We start from the raw sequence: 25,486 nt of genomic DNA on the forward strand, positions 1-25,486 counted from the left end.
TCTGTTTGTCGAGTTTCATGCGCGAAAATATCGGTGAAATGAACTCCCCCGCGTGATTCAATCGATTGTTGTGTGAAATGACATATAAAATGGTACATGATTCAATGCCCAATGTTCATGTGAAAATTTATATTTGAAGATACATCGATGGGTTCTAAGCCTCTTATCAATCGAAATTGCAGCACATGCTTCTTCTTGCATTGTCTGACGCGACCACGCTAAAGGTTGTTACCTTGCCACCAAGAATAGAAAGGCGCATGTCGACTCAATTATGAAGATCTTACTCATCTTCCATAAAGTCATGGGAACAAGAAATTGAACATGCATGCATTAGATGACGAACTCCTACCTAGCTTATACTGCAAATATTTGTTACCTTGTTCAGGAAAAGAAATAAAAACCCTTTCTAATGCGCAGCACGTCACCAGCTCACTGTGACGAGCCTGCCAACCTCCGACCCGCTCTTTCCAACCCGAAATAACCTCCCGCTTCGGATGCCAGAAAGACTAACCATGGTTAAGGCTCACACGGACCGATCCATGACGTGCTGAGGGTTTCTATCCCGAGAGCTTTCCCTAATCAACCCCCCATTTCCCTGCTCCCTATTTTTGTTAACCGGTGCACAGAACAACAGCCGGAAGAAGAGAAGCTGACAAACAACCATGACATTATCCGAAAGAGTCAAATTTCGACCCATAGAAATCCGGGAGAGGTTAAGGGTCATTTACAACCCGCCCTTAACATTTCCAAGTAGTTAAGGGGTATTTTTGTCGGCTAGAGAGGATTCCCCGGCACGCCCATCAAACCGGATTTTCCCCCATCCCCGCTAAGGACTGCTCCGGCACGACGTCGCTCTCGCCGCGACAAAACGACCTCATTAAAAGCCTCTGACGCGAGAGACCCCGCGACAGCTCACGAGGCCGTATTCCCGAAATGCCCCTCCCCCCGGCGGGTTTCGTGTTGCACGTAATCACGCTTATTAGGCTCCGAAAACACATGTTGTTAGAGCAGACACGTGTTAATTCCGCGCCCCACGTGGCGTCTGCTGGCTGCCGCGGGCCTCCACGTGGGGTTGGGAGGGGGCCTCGCGATTAGCGCGGTTTCTGTCGCTTAACCTGAAGAAAAAAACAATTATTTCTTTTCTGCGAAAATGGAAAGTATCTTTATATTTTATGAGATTAATATCATATAAAATTATAACAAATTTCGTCAAAGACTTTAAATTGGATTTCCATCTTAATGAAAATTTATCAATATATCATTTTGAAATTTGTTAAAATATTTTAATATTAAATCACGTATTCATCTATTAATTTGAACTTTTTAAATAGTCGGCGGTAGTCATCAAACAATCGTAATATCATGATGTCAAATATAATAAATTTATAGTTAATGTATTAATTTGAATTTTTTTATGATACTACTTTTATATTAGATGGGAGAAGTTCCGAGTTTTAAGCTATTATTTTAAAAATTATTTAATAACCATAATCCTGTCAAGTGTCAAACCTTTAGCTATTCGCGAAGGTTGGTTTGGGAGTCTGTCGAGAGGCTTGCACTGACTTCCTTGTAGCCCTGTCCGTGATGTATTTTCAAGGCGAGGACAGGGAAGGGATTCAAAAAAGAGAACCTAAAATACTAGAAGTCAAAATTATTTGAAACGCAGGTGGATTATTATTATTTTGGGGTCAGAATGCAAGTGGATCGAGTGGCTTTTATTTTTATTTATTTTTATTTTTGCTTTTCTGGGTTTTCCCGACATGAGAAGCCCCAAATCCAATCATTCAGTAGCAGCTGCTGCTGCTGCTGAGGTTTAATCATCGATGACCGCATTTCTTTAAGCCTAACGCTGCATCGAGACTCGTAAATTCGCGGACTTTAAAGTACTATTTTAGGTGTTGTTTGTTTTGCCAAAAATACTTTTTGAAAAATATTTTTATATTTTCTAATATTATTTAGTCTTGGGTCCACGAGTGACATGCTCGGGACCTAGTGCCCACACTCTGTTTCATCGAGGCCAACCCTGGATGCCTGCAATTGATTGTCCATGCGCAATTTATCAACACCTGAATAATATATGTTTATCTAGGAAAATCAATTCAGGTTTTCTATATCAAATGATGAAAAGAAAATTTCAGTTTATTTCAAATTTCAACTAAACGTAAAAAAGTCATTTTCCATGTTTTATGTCACATTTTCCACAAGTAAGGTTGAGCATTGATCCAAAGTAGATCCTAAAATCAAATTAAATCAAACTTACCCAAGTCAATGTAGGACGGCTCCTAATCCGGAGCATAGAAATGGACTGAGATAATCTTAATTATCTCTTTTTACTCTTGCATCTCAAGCTTTTTAGAGTCTATATCATTTATACATGCTCGTCTTTTTATGAATTATTACTTTTGATGGACGGGAATTTACATCGCTGGTTTAACTTTTATTTTTGCTTGATTAAGGCATGAGTCGGACACCTCCAAACTAATTTATATTTTCGTTTGTTTTGTATAAATGTTTTACTTCTCAACATTTTGTCGCTCTATTCTTTTGTCATAATTGCCATTTTTCTCGGTTGCAAAAAGGGTTGTTCTACTTCTCACAACTTATAAGCTAAAAAAAGAAGAAGAAGAAGAAGAAAAGTTTGTCATTGCAAGGAATAAAAGTTAAATAGACCCAAAATATATCAAGGGAATAAGCCGGTTCCAAGGTCTACAAGGCAGATTTCGAGTTCAAAAAAGTTGGGAATCAATTATGAAACCAATCGCCCTAAATCCATCATTTTTAAGGGTAAGAAAAAGAAAGAAAGAAATGGAATTGGACCGAGTCGTACTCACGCATGCACTGTATCTTTTTTTCACGGCGTGCGGTAGAAATGCACGCAAGGCCACCCCATCTTTTTCCTTAAAAAGAAAATCGGAAGAAAAGCAAAACAAGGAGGATTCAGTACTACTCCCTTGTCCCCGATGTAAATCAATACATACGTATCCATCCGTCCGGACCATCGACATCTGTTGTTTCCGGCATAAATTCTTTTTCCTTCACCCAGGTCAGATTTTCCGGCATAAATTCAAAGTCATCCTTTTCACACTCTTTTTTTTTTTTCCTTGGGTCCATTGTAGCGCGGGACTTCGATGGTGACCTTTTTTCAATGCCCTGAAATGACAATTTTCTTTATCGATCGTGAAGGTTAATTAATCGCATGAGTCCATAGGGTTAAGAAGTTCCTCGCACGCACGCTCTCGTGGAATTCAATGATCGGGACTTTACCTGGCTTGTCTTCTAACACGATTTTCCTTATAGGATTAAACGGAGTGAGCTTCCAATCGATAAATGTCGCCGCCGTAGATTCTCGGATGAGGTGGTCGATTTTCAATTCGACAGTGGACGCGAAACGATGAAAGAGCGCTCGTTCCCGTGAAAAAGAAAACGATGGTTTCAATGCGTAAAGGTACACATGTGGCGTATAGTAATTGCTAGGGCACATTTGCTCTTTTGCGTTTCAAGAAGATGGACCACTCTCTTAACTTATCATTGACTCTCCATATATATTAACGAGCGCACTTAAAAAAGGGGCAATCGCAGTTTAGTCTAAAGAGGGATCATTGGCCAATCATCCCTAAAATCTATTGTTTAAATATCGATTTAGTACCAAATTTTTTCAATTTTAACAATTTAATTTTAAATTTTTGTATAAAACTTCAATATAATCATTTTTGTTAGTTTTCGTCGTAAATAGCTGAGGTGGGTCAACAGCACTCGTCTTATGTAGCATATCACCGCATTAATGATTTCCGATGACATATTAAAATGTTGATAACTAAATTATAAAATCAAAAAAGCTTAAAAATGAATTAGCATTCAAAGACGAATATGACATGGGGACGCGTAAGTTTCTTGAGTGGGTTTCGACTCCCACGCTCTACAAGAGATGGGGCAAAAGTCTGAGAGTGAGTGTAGTGTAGGAATAAAGTAGGGTTGACAAAAAAAAAAAAGACGAATATGACGATTTTTTCACATAATCATCCCTTGATTTCTGATGGCCCGGATATTTTTCCATCGCCCCTAAAGTGAACTAAACATCTAAAAAAATCGATGACAAAAAGCTGCAAATCATAATATGGACAAGTGGGGTTTTTCTTCTCTCGAGTAAAAGATGAAATCTTAGGGTGGTGGTGGGGGCGAAGGGCTGGTCCCGAAGGGGGAGTGAGCTGTAGCACGACTGTTCACGAGCAGATGCGAGTATAAGGACATGGCACCTCACGCCACCAACATCCTCCTAATTTCTAGGGATTTGAATGTGGAAATGTCACAATTTTTATTGAATTGAGATGACAACTCTGTGCACAGTACACACCCCCTTCCCTTTTTACCCCCTTTCCATCTCTCTCTCTCTCTATTTTCAGTGTTTTTACATTTCTCCTTTTGAATTGAGGATCATGAGTCGGATGTGGATAACGATTTGATTCTTGGCAGCCTTGGCATGGCATCAACGGCATAATCAAAAGGCCCTAGAGTGTAGCTATGTGCTTATAATAACTTAGGTCGAGGCGCGAGAAAGTCGACCCTCTTTTCCCATTAGGTGCGCAATCAACGGAGAGGCTCCTGAGACAATGCTCGATTGTTACTTCTTATTACGAAACCGTTATCATTGATGTCAAATTTAGTGGGCGCATATATGTATGTGGATCAAGACGCGATATACCAATTAAAAAAATGTGCAGAATATAAGATTTGAGAAGTTTTAGTATGTTTTTATATGTCATAATGGAAAAAAAAAAAGTACACCAGTTTACTTACATGTTTTATGAAAATGACTATTTAAGGTAATATATATCGGTCAAGATGTGAATAATCAAAGAGAGGTATACGTCGGTTACATAGAATTGATAGAATTATCAAATGGAATCTTTAATTACCTCTAGCATGCCCCTCAAACCTAAGGTGGTTAAGTCAATTTAAGTTTGAAATGGAGTGAATCATACATCTCACCCACCATCCCACCAAAAGAGGAGTGGTGTTGGGAGTTATATGCAACTCAAGCGCGATGATTATTGCCTTGGGTAATACCGTAATAGCTGCTCGTGGGTCCAAAAACCGTTGAATGAACTCAACATTTATCGAGACAGATCAAACATATCGGCCCCGTTCAATTATTAGCACTTGAAACTTGAATATTCAATAGAATTTTACCTTACTAGAGTTATCCGACCTTAATTATAACAACCTCCTCTTCCTTCAATTAAAATTCCTTCTATATTTGTGACGCGGATTTTGGGCATGGTCACATTCCAATTTACATTTTTACATCATTCAAACTTGGTATTGCCCGCATGGTTTCTAATACATCGGAAAAGGTTGCGATCATGGATAAAACAGCTTTGGGCAACAGCCGTCCGCCCGAAGAAGAAATTTCTTTTATTTTTTTATTTAAATTTATCATCGTGTGTTTTGTGATGATGGAAGGGGGGGACGCTTATAAAAGATGTCCTGATTTTGAATTCAGGCTGTTCTGGTTTGGCGTCATCTCTTGTGCAGTGGCCCAAAACGTCAGGGCAAGGCCCAATTCAATTTGGGCCTCTGGGCCCGAATTCAAAGCAGATCGCTTTCCCGCCATTTCCCGATTCTTCCCCCTCGAAATCCCGCTCGCGACGGCATTAGAGAATTCAGTCAGATTCGGACCGATCGAATCGTTCATACATCGTCGCGGATCGCCGGTTGCGACGCCGGCCGGACGAACTTCCGAGAGCGCTTTCAATCGGTGGCGGAGTAGCGGCGCGGCGCAGGGCAGGGCAGGGCAGGCGGAGCTCGAATCGAGGCGCTATGGGGATGGAAAACGGGGACGGCGCGGCGGCCCGCGAGCCGGGGTCGGCGGGCCGGAAGCCGTCGAGGGGGAGCGGCTCGCCGAGGCTGTTTATCAAGGAGATGGTGATGAGGAACTTCAAGTCCTACGCCGGCGAGCAGCGCGTCGGCCCCTTTCACAAGGTTAGGGTTCCGAGCTCTTTTCGCTGTGGGAATTTGTCATTGGTTTTGTGGCGAGGGAAGCGGGAATTCCCCGTTCGTGCGTGTCAGTAAAAAGTTCGAGTTTTTTTGAGGAATTCCCCGTATTCATTTGACGAAGAGCGATGGAGATTCGCGGCTTGCGGACACGACCGCTGAGTTCTTTGGTTGTGGGTTTTTTCAGAGCTTTTCGGCCGTGGTCGGACCGAACGGGAGCGGGAAGAGCAACGTCATAGATGCCATGCTTTTTGTGTTCGGGAAGAGAGCAAAGCAGGTATATTTGCTAGACGCATGCTCTTCAAAGCTGAATTTTACAGAGCCGTTTCACGGCCATTGTTGCTGAAGCGATGTTGCATTTTGTGAAAACCTGGGCTCGTCTCTGCAGATGAGGCTCAACAAGGTTTCGGAGCTTATCCACAACTCAACGAATCACCAGAATCTTGACAGTGCCGGCGTTTCCGTTCACTTTCAGGAAATTGTGGATTCGGTAACGAAGACTCCCATCTATCTGGCCTTGCCATGTTTAATATCGCAATAGAGATTGCCAGGATAAGATAATTAGTTTGATTTGTTACTAGAAATTCTTCCTCTGAGAATAGGGTAACAATGAGTAAGCTGAATTATTGTATGACCAAGCATTTGTTTCTTGATATTTCTATATTTCTCATAAGCAATTGGGATACATACTGAGCGGATACTTTTTACACCAATGACTGACGATTAGAGATAAGTAATAAGAGCCTCGATTTGTTGCAGAGTTGCAGTGTTGAAATGTTTATGATATAGTCAATTCTCGAAACTACAGGACGATGGTGGATATGAAGTTCTTCCAGGAAGTGATTTCGAAATAAGCCGGGTTGCATTTCGAGACAACTCCTCCAAGTATTACATTAATAACCGCTCGAGCAACTTCACCGAGGTCACTAAATTGTTGAGAGGGAAAGGAGTGGACTTGGACAACAACCGTTTCTTGATTCTTCAGGTTAATTTTGTCACAGAATAGTCTGGTTGAGCTTAATGCGAACCGGATCTGACTCCATGGCTGCTGTCATCAGGGTGAAGTCGAGCAGATTTCCTTAATGAAGCCGAAGGCCCAGGGACCCCATGATGAAGGTTTCCTCGAGTATCTCGAAGACATTATTGGAACCGACAAATACATTGAGAAGATAGATGAATCATCCAAAGAGTGAGTACTTCATCTTGGAACTTGAATGACAACATAGGAGCACTCTCATAATTTTACATTTTAAGGGGTTCCCATAAGGTGTATTTTTCTAGATGCACCTTTGTTCATAGGTGTAATGTGCTTGCGTTATGTCTAATACGAAAATACTAGTTTGAACGATAGAATATGGGCTATAATTTGTGGCTTTGTGCTGAGGAATAGCAAGTCAGTTCCTATAACCTATGAAGTTGCACAGTCAGGATGATCCGGTGTTCCATTATTATACAGTGGAATACATTGGATGTGCCACCATTACCTGACTTATGCATCTATCTTTTGTTTGCTGAATATATTGGGCCACTCATCTGTTTCACATCGCATCGCACAATGAGTGATGTTCAGACTGACAATGACACATGCAATGATCAACATTGCAGGCTGGAGTCCCTGAACGAGAAGAGATCTGGGGTAGTGCAAATGGTGAAGCTGGCTGAGAAAGAAAGAGATAGCCTGGAGGTATTGCAATATTTTTTGGACTTATGAAATCTTATATTTGTGGTCTTAAGATGGTACTGGATTTTATTATTGTCTTTGCAATAGGACGTGAAGAACGAAGCAGAATCTTACATGTTGAGGGAATTGTCTCTGATGAAATGGCAAGAGAAAGCCACAAAATTGGCTCATGAAGATAGCAATGCCCAAATGATTGAAATGCAAGCAAACGTCTCCAGCCTAGAAGAAAATTTGAATGCACAAAGGTATATCTGTTTGCTTCATTATGTCCGTGTCAGTATCCAAGGTTCACACTTTTGTATTGGGTCTTGGGATGTTTATTCTAGGGAGAAAATTGGAGAAAGTAACAAGACACTGAAGGAGCTCGAGGCTGTGCACCAGAAGTATTTGAACAGACAAGAGGTATGTTCTGAATGGGTCTGACTAACAAGTTGAAGTTGCCAAAGGAAGTCACCACATATCAGCTGTCTTTCCATCTATATGTAGAAGGAAGTGTTCACACTCATTGCAATGTGATGATTACCGCTGAAATTTTTTGCCATTCATTTCATCTGAAAATTTGCAATTGGGTTTGTCTATGGACGATCAGGAGTTGGATAATATTCTACGAGTCTGTAAGGATGAGTTCAAGGAGTTTGAAAATCAAGATGTCAAATATCGGGAAGATTTGAAGCACAAGAAGCAAAAGGTCAAGAAAGTTGAGGACAAACTTGAAAAGGTACGAAACGAATAGTTTACATACATTAAACATGATTTGGCATCTTACCAGTTTCTTCCTTTAGGATATGAAGAAAATTGAAGGATTAAAAAAGACGTGTGAGGATTCAGCAAAGACAATTCCAGAACTCGAGGACAATATTCCAAGACTGGAAAAGCTGTTATCTGATGAAGCAGCAGTTCTGGAAAAAGTAAAAGTGGACTCCGAAGGTAATTATTCACCTTTTATTAGTGTGAACTTTGCATACAGTGTAGTTTTATGGTTCAATCTCTGATGCTTTCCTGAGCTGTGAGCATATTTCTAAATTATTTCTGTGCCAAGTTTACTCAAGAACGGTAATCAGTCTAAGAAATAATGTACTATTTTAAATGGGAAAGCTTGTAGCTCCTTTCTTATGATCTTTCTGATTTAATGACAGATTAAGTATCAAATTTAATGACTTAGAGTTTGTTGGTTCAAATTCGCTGGAGAGAGACACTCAGCAGTGTCTAGATTAAGCTTGAATCTCATAAAAATGAAGTTAGTTTCACCTAATTTATTCATAATGCAATCTAATTGGTTAAGAAGCGCAAACCCCTGACCTAACAATGCTTGGATGGATATGATCCATTTCTTATTTTGCGGTAGAATGCGTTAGATGAAGTACTTATTTGATGAAGATACAACCGCATCTTGCAATCATATTTCTCTTGGAGTTTCATGCTCAAAGCTGATGAGCTTTCATAAACCTGTGTTTTCTTCTGATGGTTGTGGCAAGCAGTGGAATCTGAGAAATTTCGTTCTGAGCTAGCAAAAGTTCGCGCTGAATTAAAACCCTGGGAAGACCAACTGATCGAACATCAGGGAAAACTTGATGTCGCATGTTCTGATCGCAAGATTCTTGATGACAAGGTGATGTGCTATCCAATTACAAATCCAATAGATGGCATTGTTGCTGGAATTTTCTATCTCAGAGTTAGGGCTTAAGCCGCTGCAACAGCTAATGACTCTAGGAGATACAAGTGTTGTTTGTCAAAGAAATAAGAGATGATATCATTTTTCATTGAGGAGAAATTTCATTTTGACTTACTGGAAGGGGATTAGTAATGAGTCATGATGTGTGAAAAATTTCCCTGCTTGCTGTGATTTCTTGTTCTATGGATAATTGTGCTTTAGGCTATTAAAGAAGAGGTCAAGAAAGAATTTTTGTTTGGTTATGTAAACTTTTTGCTCAGTTATATATTTACTTCTCACAGCATGAAGCTGCTCGTTCTGCTTTTGAGGGTGCTCAAAAGCAGATGGATGACATCAAGGGAAAGATCGAAAGAAGTACTGAAAACATTGTTAATATAAAAGAAGATATCCAGAAGAAAAGGATGGAACTCTCAGAAGCTCGAAGATTGGAGCAAGTTTGTATTATGATTGCCATTGCATTTCTTTTGTTCTCTTTCACGTACTGCTCAAATTTTTAAGTTGCCTGTAGGAATGCATTAGAGAAGAAGAAACACTGATCCCTCTTGAGCAAGCTGCTAGAGAAAAGGTTGCTCAACTTAAGTCTGTTATGGATTCTGAGAAGAGTGAAGGATCAGTTTTGAAGGCGATTTTGCATGCCAAGCGGTCGAATCAGATAGAGGGAATATATGGGCGAATGGGTGACTTAGGTGCTATTGACGGTTAGTGTTGTTTGTTGCTCTAATTATATTTGACTTCATTTATGTTTTACTGTTGAAATTTGACTGAAGTGCCTTATTGTAATTTAGTAATTTATACGAAATAAGCATAGAAGCTGCACTCTTGTTTAATTTCCAGTGTCTCGAGCATTCAGATTTTGTTCCTTTTTTACTGTCGAGAAAGCCCACCTTAGGTAAGTCAATCCCATGCACATGAAATATCCTATTAATCTCAAGACCAGGTAAGACACGAGCAGATATTCAAGTGGGTGGCCCAGAAATTGTGAATATGCATCTAATGATTCTGAAGATGTTTTTTGTTTGCTCCCCAAAAGCAAAATATTCTTGAACAGATCAGATGATGAACTAACTTTACACCTTGCAGCAAAGTATGATATTGCTATATCAACGGCTTGTCCGGGACTTGACTATATAGTGGTGGAAACAACAAGTGCAGCACAAGCATGTGTTCAGTTACTACGGAAAGAGAAACTAGGTGTTGCAACTTTCATGATATTGGTACAAATTGCTCATTAACCCTCCTCTCTCAGATGCTACTTCAGACAACTGTTGTTTTTATTATGCACTGGTTGAACCAGTTGATGCTGCTAGTTTAGTGATACACCGGTTCCCTGACCCTATTGAGTTTGATTATTCACACCCTGTTTCCTTTCTTCAACCTGTGTTCAGCACCTTGAATGCACACGCATCATTCTTCTTTAGCTAGTTTTTCTTCGGTCTCAATTGTGCTAGGTGGACTGCAGAGTTGGGAAGGAAAGTGTTGATAGTTGGGTAATTTTCTATTATGCTTTACAAAATCGCTTATTTTGTTTAACTTTTTTGTTTCCTTAATGAAGGAGAAACAAGTTGGTCTTCTTCATAAATTGAAGGAGAAGGTAAGCACTCCAGAAGGAGTTCCACGTCTATTTGACCTAATCAAAGTCCAAGATGAGAGAATGAAGCTTGCTTTTTACGCAGCAATTGGGAATACTATTGTAGCAGAGAATCTTGATCAGGTAATGATAAAGTTGTGGTATCTCATGTATTTTAGATCTGTTTGTTTTGCACAACTGCACCTATCTGTCCAAGTGGACGTGTCTAAATATTTTCTTTTTGGGCTTTGTCTCTTGGCTTAATCAGTACCTATGAAGGTCCTAGAAGTTAGTGCCACAAGAATGGAAAAATTTCTTGTTTGGCAAGGCTTATTTTTGTCAGAAATATCTTTAGTCCTTATGGCCTGTCATGTAATCACACTGATGTTCAACTTTCAGGCAACACGAATTGCCTACAGTGGAAATAGAGAATTTAGGCGTGTTGTAACACTAGATGGAGCACTTTTTGAAAAATCTGGGACCATGAGTGGAGGGGGAAGTAAACCCCGTGGTGGTAAGATGGGTACATGCATTCGAAGCATCAGCGTATCTGCGGAAGATGTTCGAAATGCAGAGAATGAGCTTTCTACCTTGTCTGATAAATTAAGTAATCTGCGACAACAAAAAGCTGATGCAGTGAGGCGTCACCAGTCCTCTGAAAAAGCATTTGCAAATCTGGAGAAGGAGTTGGCTAAGTGCCAGACGGAGGTACTTTTTAGTTAGTCATGTTGTTGTTGTCATATGTACGGGTATTGACGGACAAAGATCTTGCTTTACAGATAAATGGTTTGCATAACCAGCTTAGCGACCTTGAAAAACAACTTGGTTCTTTGAAGGCAGCATCAAAACCAGGGAAGGACGAGCTTGATAGGCTTGAGGAGCTCAAGAAAATTATTCATGATGAAGAAAAGGAGATTGGTAGGATCATGTCAGGATCCAAAAAATTGAAGGAGATGGTGGGTTTTCAAATGATCTTTCTTCTAATAAGCTTTGCTGCTTTTATTGTTGTGCAACTAAACATTAGCCGTTATTATTATGCAATAACAGGTGGCATAGAGAATCTCGTCTGTGGTACTTTTAACTAAATTTGTTTTATTGCTTACTCTTTGTGATGGTGACTTCTGTTTTAAGGCGTCGGAGCTGCAGAAGAGAATAGATGCTGAGGGGGAAAAGATGAAAGCACAGAATTCCAGGGTCTCTAAGATTCAATCTGTGAGAACCCGCATCATTTGAATATTGTACTATGTTATTGAAAAGTATATAAATTTAAATTTTTCCACTATCAGGATATTGATCAGCACAAGACAGAGATCAATCGCCACAAAAACCAGATAGAGTCTGGCCAGGAAAAGATGAAGGAATTAACAAAAGGGCTTGAGGAGGCAAAAAAGGAGAAAGAGAGACTTGTTGAGGAGAAGGAGAAATTGCGGTCTGCTTTCCGAGAAATAGAACAGAAAGCATTTAAAGTTCAAGAAAATTACAAACACACGCAGCAGGTATTATTGTGTCTGCTCTCTTTTTGTATATGCCGTAGGTTAATCCTTGCGGTCTCCAGACAAGATAACATATGGCCATCGGTTGATGTTGATATATCATCAATTTGGGTGCTTGCTTTTAGCTTATAGATCAGCATAGAGAAGTCTTGGAGAAAGCAAAATCTGAATATGAGAAAGTGAAAAGGTCTGTGGATGAATTGCGGGCATCAGAGGTACCATTTGGCAAAACCTTTTCCCCTTCCAGCTCCTGCCATCCACTAAAGAGGGCCGTATGATTGGGGTTTCTTAACACTGCAGGTTGATTCTGCCTATAACCTACAAGACATGAAGAAGACATACAAGGAATTGGAGTTGAAGGCAAAAAGTTACCAGAAAAGACTTGACGACCTGCAAGTTGCACTGTCAAAACATATGGAACAGTAAGTTGGTTTACCGAAAAAGAAATTTGATGTTGTTAGAGCGGTGCATAATTTCTCAAATCCTATTTTGTCTCTTGTAGGATTCACAAAGATTCAGTAGATCCTGCAAAGCTTCAAGCTACATTGACTGATAAGGCTCTGACTGACACTTGTGACTTGAGGAGGGCACTTGAGATGGTAGCACTACTAGAAGCACAACTCAAGGAAATGAGTCCTAATCTTGATTCAATCTCAGAGTAGGAACTTTTCTTCTTGCCCTCAATATCCTGCACCTTGAGATGCATCGGAAGAGTTTCTATATAAATTATCTTTGTATGTACAGATACAGGAACAAAGTTGCATTATATATTGAACGAGTTGATGATCTCAATCATATCAGTCAACAACGAGATGACATAAAGAAACAGTATGATGAATGGAGAAAGAAGAGGTAAGTATAATTGTCTTTTATCTTGCATATTGACAAGGAACTATTTCTAACTGGGATTTTCATATTAGGCTGGATGAGTTCATGGCAGGATTCAATACAATATCTCTGAAATTAAAAGAGATGTATCAGGTTCTTATTTCTCTCCCCTATTCGAGTAATTGTATGTTAACACAATTTGTACGCCTACACATGTATGCATAGGTTATGACAATATATCTGACTTTCTTAGTTTCTCTTTATAGTTGATTCGATCTTTCCATATTAATAAAATCTTGGTGCATGCTTAACACCCACTGTTCTGGATGATGATAGTGCTCCCACATCTCTTGACTTGTCTAGGTCATCTTCCAATTACCTTGACTATTCAAATACTGGGCTTGGTTTTTTGCACTTGTAAAAAACTAGCTCTTAAACTATATCAGGTGCTGAGCACCTGTGGTACTTTTCCTTCTGATCCTTATTGTATAGAAAACAGATGATCACACTAGGAGGTGATGCAGAACTTGAATTGGTCGACTCTTTGGATCCCTTCTCTGAAGGTGTGGTCTTCAGTGTCAGGCCACCAAAGAAAAGCTGGAAGAATATCGCTAACTTATCTGGCGGGGAAAAGGTAACTTGAGGACATAGCTGTTCTGCCCCTCTTAGTTTGTGAAGCTCTATGCATGGGTATGACAATTGCCCTTCTGAATCTGCAGACTCTCAGCTCATTAGCTCTTGTCTTTGCCCTTCATCACTACAAACCTACTCCGCTTTATGTGATGGACGAAATTGATGCAGCTCTAGGTACTCAATGCCCGTTCCAGAGCTCATTTCTTTTCTTGGTGTGCTGATTATTTTGCTCTGTTCCAATCTTAGTTGTATGTGTCATAATTTTTCAGACTTCAAAAATGTTTCTATTGTGGGACACTATGTGAAAGACCGGACAAAGGATGCCCAATTCATTATTATAAGGTACATTGTATAGGAGATAGTCTAAATATATTTTAGATGACAGTGTTCTTCCGACTCACCAAATTCATGTTTTCTCTATGCTATGTGCAGCCTCAGAAACAACATGTTTGAGCTTGCAGATCGACTTGTAGGAATATACAAAACTGACAACTGCACTAAGAGCATTACAATCAATCCTGGGAGTTTTGTGGTGTGTGAAGATGATGATGCCTGATTCATCACTAAAGATATTTTGAGCAAGCATGATGTTCTCTTTCATGACTGCTTTTTTCGTTTAAGTTCTTGCTAACTTGTGTAGCTTGCCATCCTCAGTGGCCTATAATTTAATGAATTTGCTTGCTGCTTATGTATATTACAAGAAGGGTTGCTCATAATATAAGCACTGAGGTTTTGACTCTCTCTCTCCCTCCCTCCTATTGGCATAGTTAAGTAGCTTCAAGCTGTAATATGCATTGCCGTTGACGGGAATTGTCTTCATCATAATTCCTATGAAATCTGCGCATCAGCTCATTCATGATGGAGATGCCATTCTCTTACACTTCTATTTATCTGGTCACCAATCTCAAGAGATCTTTTCACATTTTGGGCTCTGCCAGGGATTTTTTTGCTGGGAACCAGAAATTGAAATGCCATTTTTTGTGAAGTTAATGATGTTAGGTTTCCGGATGAATTGAGAGGCATGGCGTACTTGTAGTGGGGTACTTGTAGTGGATGAGTGGAGGGCCTATAAGATTTTAAACTAAATTTTGGGCGAGAATATTTGCGCACTAATATGCCGTCCTAGTTCGTGCACGAGCCCAAATTACTAAACAAAATAGCTTAAATCACATGGATAGATATGTACGCAATCCAAAGACCGAACTGATATGATATACTGCCTATATATCTAAATAAGAATATGCAAGTAGGATTACTTTGTTAATATTACAAATATTAAAACCGTCTTGAGTACTGCTAAGAAAACCTTAGACTTAATTTAACCAAATAATACTCTAGGAGGTTTCTTTCTCTCTTTCGTTCTAAGGTCAGTTATTCAAAGTCACCAATTGTATAAGCTTGGTAGTTCACCAATGCTCTACGCTCCCTTCAGAAAGAATAGACAAGAAGTCTGATCGGCGCTACTTCCTCGAAACTTCCTTGGTCCATCAATGGCGGCATTGTCTTGACTCTTTCATGAAGAAAAAACCAAGGAAAAAGATGATGGTTGTCTCTTAACAACGCGTGGGTTGTGACCATTCTCTTGTCTTGTCGGGTCGCGGCCCGGCGTTGATTGCAAGCATTATCTTTCGTGAAGAAAAACAAGAAAAGCAAAGATGCTGATCCGTCTCTAACAACTCGGGGTTTGTGGCCATTCTCTCTTTTGTCGGGTCCCACCCAATTAAAAGTTAAATCTAATGGCATTGACCTTGACTTCTCTAATTTCTCCTCTTTCGCTCGACGCGGTTGATTGAGATTCTACGGCCGTTTCATCTGTCTACATTTGTCTACAATATTCTATTCTCTTTTCATTAAACTCGTTTGAAAACTTAATCTAGATTGCTGGACATTACTGGGGTGGGCTTTGAATTTTATGCTTTCTTTTCGTTGCTTCCTCCAAACGGTAACGTCACTTCATTTGTGCGTGCATGGCGGGGCAGAGAGGGGAGATATGGAGAAACCGTTGACTTTGCCAATGCGCGAGGGTTAAGACCAAGACCCGGGTCTCATGACTTGAAGTTTTAACCCTTCCCGTCCTTTGCCTGCCTACTCTGCAGTTTCTTTCCCTCTTTTCGAAGAACATTCTACTATAACTACGAAGAAGGAACAATGAAATTACGCTAGTTGACTAGTTCGATCATCCGACCTACTTTAAGCAAGAGGAGGTTGCGGGTTTGAAGTAGTCAAGAGCGGTTAGTGAAGCCTCACGACCGAATCCAACTAGAAAACATGCCCTTCGGAACAAGCGAAAGTCTCTTTTGGACTTCTCGTAAATTCTTCTGCTCGTACCATTCCTTCTGCTCGTACCATTGATGCTCATAAGTCTGGTCGTGCAGCTAGTATTCGAACACTGCTAGCTATGTTAATGTTTGCCAGGAGTCTGACACGGAACTGGTTGTGCAAACCTCGCTCGCAACAACAGCAGTCACAAAATATGGAGCCGAATGTAACATTTGATTAAGATGAATATTCGGTGAGGCCCTATTATGTTACCACAATAGGTACATCCAACTTAATTCGAATATGATACTTAACAAACCGGTTGCTTTCCGCTGCTCCAAAACCTGGTTGGTCCCCCTAGTTTGGAAGCGTGACACATTGTGAAACCTGCATGGTCACTTCCCAATTGTTGGATAAGATCAGGAGACGAGATGTCCTTATTTATTGTCCCTAGTGCTAGATAAGATCCAAGTAAGCAAACAAGTGGAGACACATTTAAATATACCACTGAAAGGGCTAATCAAGACATGTACCGTCCGCGCCAAGACATGTCTTCCTCGTAAGGTAACTGTTAAGTAAATTAATTTAAATCCTGCGTGACAATGACTCACCGGATGCGAAAACAATTTTTCTTTGACTCATGAAGAGACAAATTTCAATTTTTCATTGCATTTGTTAGTCGGCTGGCTTGTATTTTATACCACCTTCGTCTGCTTAAAAGAAATCAAATCAAGAACCTCCATAAGCCTATGGATTTCAAGAATCCAGAACGGAGGAATTCCTTGGGGAGATCCAACTGATGAGTTGATTAGCTTGAGAAATGGCTCTGTATGCCTCTGTCTGGTTCCTGATTGAGTCAACTCTCCTCCCATATGGGTTCCAGTGGTTTTACTTGAGCTTCTATATCCACTCTCTCTTTCTCATTGCATGCCAGATTTTTCTCTTTCTCAAGACTCTATTAGATGGTGTCTTGTCTATCATCTTCCTTCCCTTGCTCAGGATAGCTCTGTTTCTAGGGAGTCATCTCCATGGTTCAGTTAAATGCGCTGTCTTCTATTGTTTTCAGTCCAATAGAGTCAATGACTATCAAAAAGACGGTCAAGGGATCGAGCATCGTGAAGTTTTGGAGACCGCCCATGAAAGTGCTCAGGATTTCCGGTCTTTTAGCTTCTCATTTGCAGCATCAGCTGTGACATGCGAGGTAGAAGCGGAGCTTATCCCTAGGGAATATGTGGAAGTCGAAGAAGAGCCAGTTCGCTTCGAAGATGCTATAGAGGAGCTCGAAGTTGAACCTTGTACTGTTTTTCATGCATGTCAAGATGACTTGAATGTGGATAACATTGAGTCCATGCCCACTTTGTCTAGTCCTGAAGTTGGGGTGAACTTGAATGAGCGCGTGTCTTCCTTCTTAATGTTGAACTTGGCAACAGAAGAAGGTTTCGTTATGGACGAGTGCCCGACTCTGAATTCAGTTTTTAGTAGCTTCGATTTGACCCTCTTGGCCTCAGAATCAGTAGGCTCTGCTGTTTTGGCAGAGACATCGGAAGAAGACACCCGTATAAATCAGTATGCACCTCATGTTCCGCCACTGTCAATGCTTGGAGAAGTTGGCAATATCGATGAAACAATAGAGCCCGATCCGTTCTACAGGATGTACATCGAGCGCATGGGATGGTTCGATATCCTCAATTATGAAAGGACCTGCGGAATCAGTATGTTTTCTTATCGTTACATTTTGCTATGCATGGCCTACACAACAGAAATAATATTTCAACATTTTCACACATCTCACGAAATATCATGTTGAACTGAATATAATATGACGGCTAAAAAATGATGAACAAGACAAGAGTTGCTTAAACTTGGATCAGAAATACCGCTCATTCAAGATCAACATGATAGTTTCCATTGATGAACAAGACAAAGGGTTGCTTAAATTTTCCTTTTTTTTTTTTTTTAATATCGACTATTGACCGAGTGTAGTCAAATGGTGTCATTTTTTGGTAGGTGCAATGCTGCAAAAGGAACTGGGGACTGCTGGTTCACCATTGAGCAGCATTGAGTCGGCCAATTTCACCATCCCTCAATTCTCACTAACCAAACTCTCGAAGCAGAGACTCCTGGGAAGCTTACAAGGTGACTTCGAGCTGGTCTATGTGGCTCAAGCATGTTTGTCATGGGAGGCTCTCAATTACCAGTACCAAAAGGTGCAAGACCTTATTCTCTCTCCAGCCTCGTCTCTCCAATCTGCCTCAATCTTTCACCACAATCTGGTGGGTGAATTCCAAAAGTTCCAAGTCCTGTTGCAAAGATTTTTGGAAGATGAGAGGTGCGAAGGGAAGAGATACCAGAAATATGTCCAAGCAAGGTTTTCTCTCAAGAGTCTCCTCCAAGTCCCTGAATTAACAGGTATATTACGAAATTAACTAATAAATTTTGAAAAGACCATTACATATGTATTGTTCAAGCGAAGTTCATCCGCGATAGGACTGACGTTTATTTTCTTCGAATTACTTGGGGTAGTAGCGTCTTGCACGTGGTTGAACTTTGTTCTCTGGTTTTCGGGAGTCGTCGAAGTGACACTTTAACTAACAGGCTGAGCTACCAACTCTAATTTGAGGGGGGGTCCATTTCATTATCTCACTCCTGATCTAGCAAGTTCTCTTAAGAATGATATCTCCGCAGTCTTCATTTGACCTTCTTACCAGAACAGTCGTGTACGTTTATCTTTTTGAAATTCTACAATATTTTAATTGCCCCACGGTAAAAGGAATCCCGCGGATTGGATATATTCTCTATCTCCTTCGAGTTTTATTTTGTGGAAGTGCAATATGTCTGATGGCTCCTCTTACCGCAATTGACTCTTATGTTTTCTAACCTTCCTGATAAGATCTTTATGACAAACATTATTGATGAAAATCACTGTCCTCATGAGAAACCTACAGATCATGGAAAGACCTTTTACACAGCTTAAGTAATTGAAAATGGATGATTTTCTGGTGATCAAGACTGCCTGCAAAGAATGTTATCTCTTATGCCGTGTGTTGAAATTGAAGATTGTAGTCGACGCACACAGATTTAAAAATTTCGGGCATTTTCTTATACGTCTTTCCAAGTGATTTCAGGAGGAACTAGGGTGGGAACCGAAGAAGCAGACATGGACCTGAAAGAAGTTGCCAAGGCCATAGAGAAGTGCATAAGGGCCTTCTATATTTTCATCAAGACTGATCAAGAAAATGATAAGACTTGGTGGAAGCTCAAGAACTCCTTGTGGAGCTATTCACCTGTTGAAGACCCTAGAGATCTTCAACTTCTTGCTGATCTAAATCAGACACACCGCAAGGTGAAATTTAAATTTCGAATTTGTTCTCTCTGACTAAACCATTTTTAGTACCAAACATGCCCCAATGACAAGATTAAAATTCTCGTGTTGGCATAAGTGATCTCGATATATGCCTGCATTTCCAATCTTTTATTGAAGAGACGTGACTTACAACAAGACTGGCCTGTTTCCTATTTGTGCCGTACGAAATGGAAAGCTTGAAAACCAAGTTGGCAATGATTTTTTTTTTGTTTTTGTTTTTGTTTTTTTGTTCATGCAGAAGACACTATGGTTGAAGGATTTGCAAGGGAAGAAGAGATGTTGGTTGAAGAAGAGAACGAAGATCGGCCCTCTTGAAGCGTCTCAAAGGAAAGAAATTTTGCTCACGCTCGTTGACTTGAGCCTCGTTTCTAGAGTCCTCCACATGTCCACGATCTCCTCTTCTCAACTCAACTGGTGCCAAACGAAGCTCGACAACATCTCGTTCAGAGAAGGCAGGCTCATTAGGTCACCCACATGTCATTTATTCCCAGTTTCCTGATGAAAGATGCCTCTCTAAGTTGACTTTCAGTTCTAAGGATTTCCTTTTTCACTTTTACTAGAAAAAGGGAATTCCGTTTTCTTCATGCATGTTTTCTTTTCTTTTGGAATCACATGCACGGTCTGCAAGTGTGTGAATGCATGTTTTGCTTTTTTACAACTACATGCAGTTCGGCTACATCCGGTGAAGGCAAGATTCGGTAGCTTGTACAATATAACATATGGCATGCAGATTAAATGAAATTATCGTTCATGTCATTTGGGTTTAAGCATGGTGGTTGGAAGGCCAATTTGAGACGCCATACTTTAATCAAGAAGCAGAATTAATTATTGCCTCGTGGATCAACAAACACGATATGATTAATTAACAGTCGATCGAGGCCCCAGAAGACAACTTCCCTGTCAACAACATAATAAAAATAATCTCGTTCCTTTAGTTTTTCGTTTCTTTTCTGGTGCTGCAAGATCTGTTATTGCGGTTCTTCCAGTTGATAAAAGTGCCCATATAATCCTCTAGTACCTCCAAAAAGGCAGTTCATCTCATCTCCAATGGGTAAGGACATGACAAAAACATGTGGGCCGAGTCCTTGAAAACAGTATTCGAATCTGACTGTTTTTGGATCTGGATCTCGGCTATTCTATCAAATCGAGAGCTCCCTTTAATGGGATTTGACCAATTACAGTTGACATAACTAGGCACTGGCATTGGCACTGTCGGTTTAGAAAAATCTCTCGCCCTAACCACCATATAAATAGTGGGTTTTGGATAATATAACTTACCGTCTTTCTGAGAAATATACACGCATGGTGAGTTGGATCGTTGCGGAAAATTTCTCTTTGTTGCGGCATTTCAGGTTATCACTAGCTATATGATGTGCCTAACAGGTTTACTATTTCTAGATTTGGATCTCGACTATTCTATAAAATCAAGAGCTCCCTCTAGTGAGATTTAACCAATTACAATTGACACAGCTAGGCACTGGCACTGTCGGTTCAAGAAAATCTCTCGCCCTAACCACCATATAAATAGTGGATTTCAGATAATATAACTTAACATACACATGGTGAGTTGGATTGGTTGCGGAAAATTTCTCTCTGCGGCGGCGTTTCAGGTTATCAGGTTATCACTATGCCTAACAGGTTTGCTAACAGCAGGCAAGACACCTAGCGAAAACTTTATTATTGATCGCATTGAACATTTAGAATAACTTAGTTACAGGCTAACAGTGAAGACATGATCTTGAGGGTTCGTTCAAGTGATGAAGCGTCTAGATCAACTTCACTCAAAGTTTGTATCACGCCACCCTGTTTATTGTCTTTGATCATTACCAAACGCCCAAACTCATGTGCTTTGAAAATTACACAACAACGTTGGGTCTGGGGCACTGCCACATTGACTAGGGATTAAATGAACAATCTGAAAGCATCAGGATGCTCAGTTATTAGCAGAAAAACTGTACGACATTGCCCAGAAGAAGGTGGGGAGTGAAAACGTTAGTTCCCCATTGCAGGACAGAGGACTGTAAAACACTGCAACTGCTTCTTTAGTCATTCTCAGCAAGAAACTGGACATTTTGTATTGCCAGGATAACATGAACAGAAACAGCAATAAAATCTAAGAAAAAGACTTCCCAGAAGCATGAATTCTGTTAGAAGGCACTGATGCAGCTAGCAGGCCCAATAAGTTTGAGCCAGATACAATTACAATAAAAAAGAGAAGCAACCTTAGAATGGATGATTTGGCAAAGGGACATTTAGTTTCCCAAGCTATATCATTAGCTAATTCAGTAACTTTAATCGCCTCTGTACTTCATGCAAGAGGCACATTCCATCTTCTCCCTCTCTTCACAACATCTACTCTACAGAGGCCAACTGATACAGTTCAAGTGAACCAGCAGCTGGAAAAATATCAACTAGGCCAACATCATGAACAGATAAACAAGACAATTGAGATGTGAATTCATGAGGTACGCATTATAAAAGAGCCAGTTCAGTAAACCAGATGATTCAGCCAGCAAACCAAACCCAACAATTCCAAGATTAAAAGAGGCTGCACTGCAGTACGAATCTGGCACCTTGCACCTTGATGAGGCTTTGCCATTCAAGAACCTTAAGGCCATTCAAATGCCTTAATGCCATTCCATCGCATTATAATATATTTGCCAACAACCCAGTAGCAGAGAATTTCAATTGCCAGAAGAGATGCAACAATATTACCTCCTTTCATTCTTCATGGCCTTTACAGCGAATTGGACTCGCTTCATTACTATACATCTGCGATGTTGCTTTTGCTCCACAAAGATAGCATAGTCAAAAAGCCCCGACAATTCCATTAAACTGAATATAGCAAGTAAGCTAGAAACCTAACAGGGCTAATTGTACATTACATGATGAAAGGATAACCCAGACAAGAAGCTCTAAGTACGCCAAATGATTAGAAAATGCGCAAACACCTTATGAAAATGGAGAAATAACATAAGGCATAAGCAATGTGAACTTCAGCATGGCAAATGCATCTACAGAGACAATAACTTTGAAAATGACAACATAGACAAAGCTGGTAGTGGATGCTCCCTGGCGTAGACTAAGTATAACTAGGATTGATCAATCCTTTAGCAGAAAACCCGAGATGCTGCTACAGTGATCAATCCTTGATAAAAAAAAATTAGAACTTATCACCGCAAGCAATGGAATACTCTAGATGAACGAACACCAACTCATCCAAATGGAATTTCCAGTCAAACTAAACATTTTGCTGGCATAATGCAATTCAGCTCTGCAAGTGCATGAAAACAAGATAACTCATGCTATAGGTAAAGGCAGTACCATGTAAACTCAGAATCTATAGGAGCCATAGGGAAACTAGTTATGACCTACAGGCAACTAGCATATTCCCATACTGAAAATATTTACATTAATAATCATTTTCGCATCAAAGATAAACACTCTTATATCTGTGGTAGATTGTAGTACATGGAAGATCATCACAAGTTCCCTAAGATTGTAATCAACATTCACGCACTTAGATCTTGATATGCAATTACACTGACAGAGAACTACTGAAAGTGCTTAGTTTCGTGACAAACCAATACAGTTATATCAGTACCGGACTGCGATACAGACAACGACTTCAAAATTTCTATAAGTAATGTAACCCATGATAGTGCACAAGTCGGTGTAAGCGCATCTTGCAGGGAAGGGATCCGTTTCAAATGTAGAACTATGACCATAACAGCTAACATGCTGACCTTGAGTCTTTCATATGTTTTTCAGATAATAAGTTGCAGCAGCAATAAGATGTGCAAGCTTCATTAATCACATTGACTACAGCAACTCAACTCATTCACCTTGATACGTTGCTAGTGCAATTCATTATGAATCAATGGCGCATCAGAAAGCTTCATTATTAAATTTTAGCAGATGCTGGAAAGTTATGAAGATATATAAGGATAGGTGGGGTGCCTTATGGTTATGCACTAACACCTCAAGTAATTATCTTCATGTTTTCTACATGATGCTCCACTAAAAAATAAAGCACTTCAGATACTGAATGATTAAACAAAACCTAAAGTCCTGGGTGCTGCATCAATGATAAGTTGCACATAGATTATTAAGGCACTACCTGTGAGGGCCATCAAAAGAAAGGAACCTTTTTGGTCACAAAAAGGCAAATCAACCGATAAGTGGCTGTGTTCTCAGATAAGCTGATGGAAGAAAGCGTAATGATTAGGGGTATATAATCCTCACAAGTATTTGCGGTGAGATAAATATTCGCAAATTATTATTCATACAAGGCTGATCATAAAAGCTCCTTTCTTTCTGTTATGATTACTTTGTGCTATGTAGTTTCCCCAACCCAAACCAAACCCTCCTATTTCTTGATCTTTCGCGGCTGCTTCTTCGGCCCCGGAACTTCCAATCTACCGACAGAACACCCGCACCTCGCTCTGAAAACAAGAACAGCCCTCCCATTCGGCGGCGCCATCTTCTTCAATTCCGCTTCGAGTTCTCGGTGCTGGTTAGTTGGCAATTCGAACAGCAACCTCTCAGAATCTTCCTTCGGAGTCGAATTCTTAACGCACTCCTCCGTCTCCAGCTGAATATCGAACTCGGCCGCCTTCCTCAGTCCCCTGCAATTCGGGTTCCCACATTTCCGATCCAAACACGCCACCAGCGCCAACATAGCGCAAGCGGCGAAGCACACGCTGAGTCCTATCGATCCATAAATCAACGGAGCCTCAGAAAACTCCTCCTTGATCACGCTCGTGACCGGGCCCACGTTTTCGATCAGCTGAACGGCTATGAACTTGGCATACGGGAACAGGAGAAACCCGCAAGCACCGACGACGGCAATCAGGATGACGACATCGACGGCAGCCGATCGAGATCCATGGCGGCGGCAGGACGACGGCGAATTCGAGCGGCTCGCCGCCGAATTGAGCAATCTCCTGTTCCTCTGGGAGAGGTAACCAGCCCTGCTCATCCTCGTCTTGAGGAACGAATCGACCGAGTTCGCAGAACTCGCCATGAGCGCCAACTGGTCAACGAGCTTAGCTGAGTGCGAGCTAGGGAGATAGACCATCTCAAATTGCACCCCCGAACCCCGGAAAAAAGCAAGAACAACAATATTCGAAGAACCCGATGATCTACACGAAAAAAGCTCCGGAACCCGGATCGAACACGGAAAAAGGATCGGAATTCGGATCGACCCACCTCGTCAAACTCGCAAAGGATTCATCTTTCGGCCGCCCGATCCTCGGAGACTGCGTAAATCGTCGCGGGTCGAAGCGAATTGGGGCCAAACTCCTTGACAAAAAAGGAGCTTGCTTGGGAGTCGAGAGTATAGAATGATTCGGCAGGAGGGAAGGAGGGAGGCGGAAGGTGCCCAAAAGAGAGAACTTTCGCGTTTTCGGAAGTATGAAATGGTTAAATGCCGGCTTGACAGGTTCAACACACACGGAAAGAGGGAGAGAGAAAACCCCCCAAAGGAAAGAAGCCAAGGAGAAGGCAAAGGGGGATCGGCGTTTTTGCATTTATTTCTTTATTCATTATCTCCTAAAAAAAAAGATTTGTTTCCTGCTCTCAATCGATTTATTATCTTCGGAATTATGTTTGAATCATTCCACCTTTGGTTTATTGTTAATCGTTGCGAGGAGAACAAAATATGCATTGGAGATTTTATAAAGCGCTTACTAAAATTGAAAATGTAATCTTGACGAAAGAAAATGAGTGATTATTTCTTAATACGACTAGACGGCGATGTGAAATCAACAAATTTAGGTTGAGACTATTCGTAGTTTCGAGTCAATCAACAAGATAAGATCGATCATCGTGTTCGAGTCAAATCGTGTCAATCAACGAGAAAGATTAATAATCGCGCTCGTGTCCGACCCACCAAACTTGAAATTGACCTGCATATTCTATTTAAATTAACGGGTTATACCGACACGATTTGTATGTGATCCATTTCAACATGATAAGCTAGAAGCCTATCTTTTCC

The 25,486-nt window shown here is 40.6% G+C and overlaps 3 protein-coding genes across 3 annotated transcripts; 2 read left to right on the forward strand and 1 right to left on the reverse strand.

The window, feature by feature from the left end:
- Window positions 1–5,647: 5,647 nt before the first annotated feature.
- On the forward strand, window positions 5,648–14,606 carry LOC104419362 (structural maintenance of chromosomes protein 4). The gene is made up of 28 exons (XM_010031000.3): window positions 5,648–5,979; window positions 6,179–6,268; window positions 6,380–6,481; window positions 6,800–6,976; window positions 7,050–7,180; window positions 7,597–7,675; window positions 7,760–7,917; window positions 7,999–8,074; window positions 8,262–8,390; window positions 8,455–8,599; window positions 9,151–9,281; window positions 9,626–9,778; window positions 9,853–10,042; window positions 10,425–10,558; window positions 10,897–11,055; window positions 11,311–11,619; window positions 11,691–11,867; window positions 12,043–12,123; window positions 12,198–12,407; window positions 12,530–12,619; window positions 12,705–12,826; window positions 12,907–13,062; window positions 13,149–13,256; window positions 13,325–13,385; window positions 13,732–13,866; window positions 13,952–14,039; window positions 14,135–14,207; window positions 14,298–14,606. The coding sequence occupies exons 1-28, from the start codon at window positions 5,818–5,820 to the stop codon at window positions 14,419–14,421; spliced, it is 3,750 nt and encodes a 1,249-aa protein (XP_010029302.1). The 5' UTR covers window positions 5,648–5,817; the 3' UTR covers window positions 14,422–14,606.
- A 2,173-nt stretch (window positions 14,607–16,779) lies between these two features.
- LOC104419363 lies at window positions 16,780–20,244 on the forward strand. Its single transcript, XM_010031001.3, has 4 exons — window positions 16,780–17,836; window positions 18,132–18,533; window positions 19,250–19,467; window positions 19,727–20,244. Exons 1-4 carry the CDS (start codon window positions 16,945–16,947, stop codon window positions 19,985–19,987), a joined length of 1,773 nt encoding a protein of 590 aa, XP_010029303.2. The 5' UTR covers window positions 16,780–16,944; the 3' UTR covers window positions 19,988–20,244.
- Window positions 20,245–23,574: 3,330 nt separating this feature from the next.
- LOC104419364 (uncharacterized protein At5g19025) lies at window positions 23,575–24,989 on the reverse strand. The gene has a single exon (XM_010031002.3). It carries the CDS (start codon window positions 24,566–24,568, stop codon window positions 23,858–23,860), a length of 711 nt encoding a protein of 236 aa, XP_010029304.2. The 5' UTR covers window positions 24,569–24,989; the 3' UTR covers window positions 23,575–23,857.
- Window positions 24,990–25,486: the final 497 nt, after the last annotated feature.

This window comes from Eucalyptus grandis, chromosome 9, assembly GCF_016545825.1.
Source record: "Eucalyptus grandis isolate ANBG69807.140 chromosome 9, ASM1654582v1, whole genome shotgun sequence".
Lineage (NCBI taxonomy): Eukaryota > Viridiplantae > Streptophyta > Magnoliopsida > Myrtales > Myrtaceae > Eucalyptus > Eucalyptus grandis.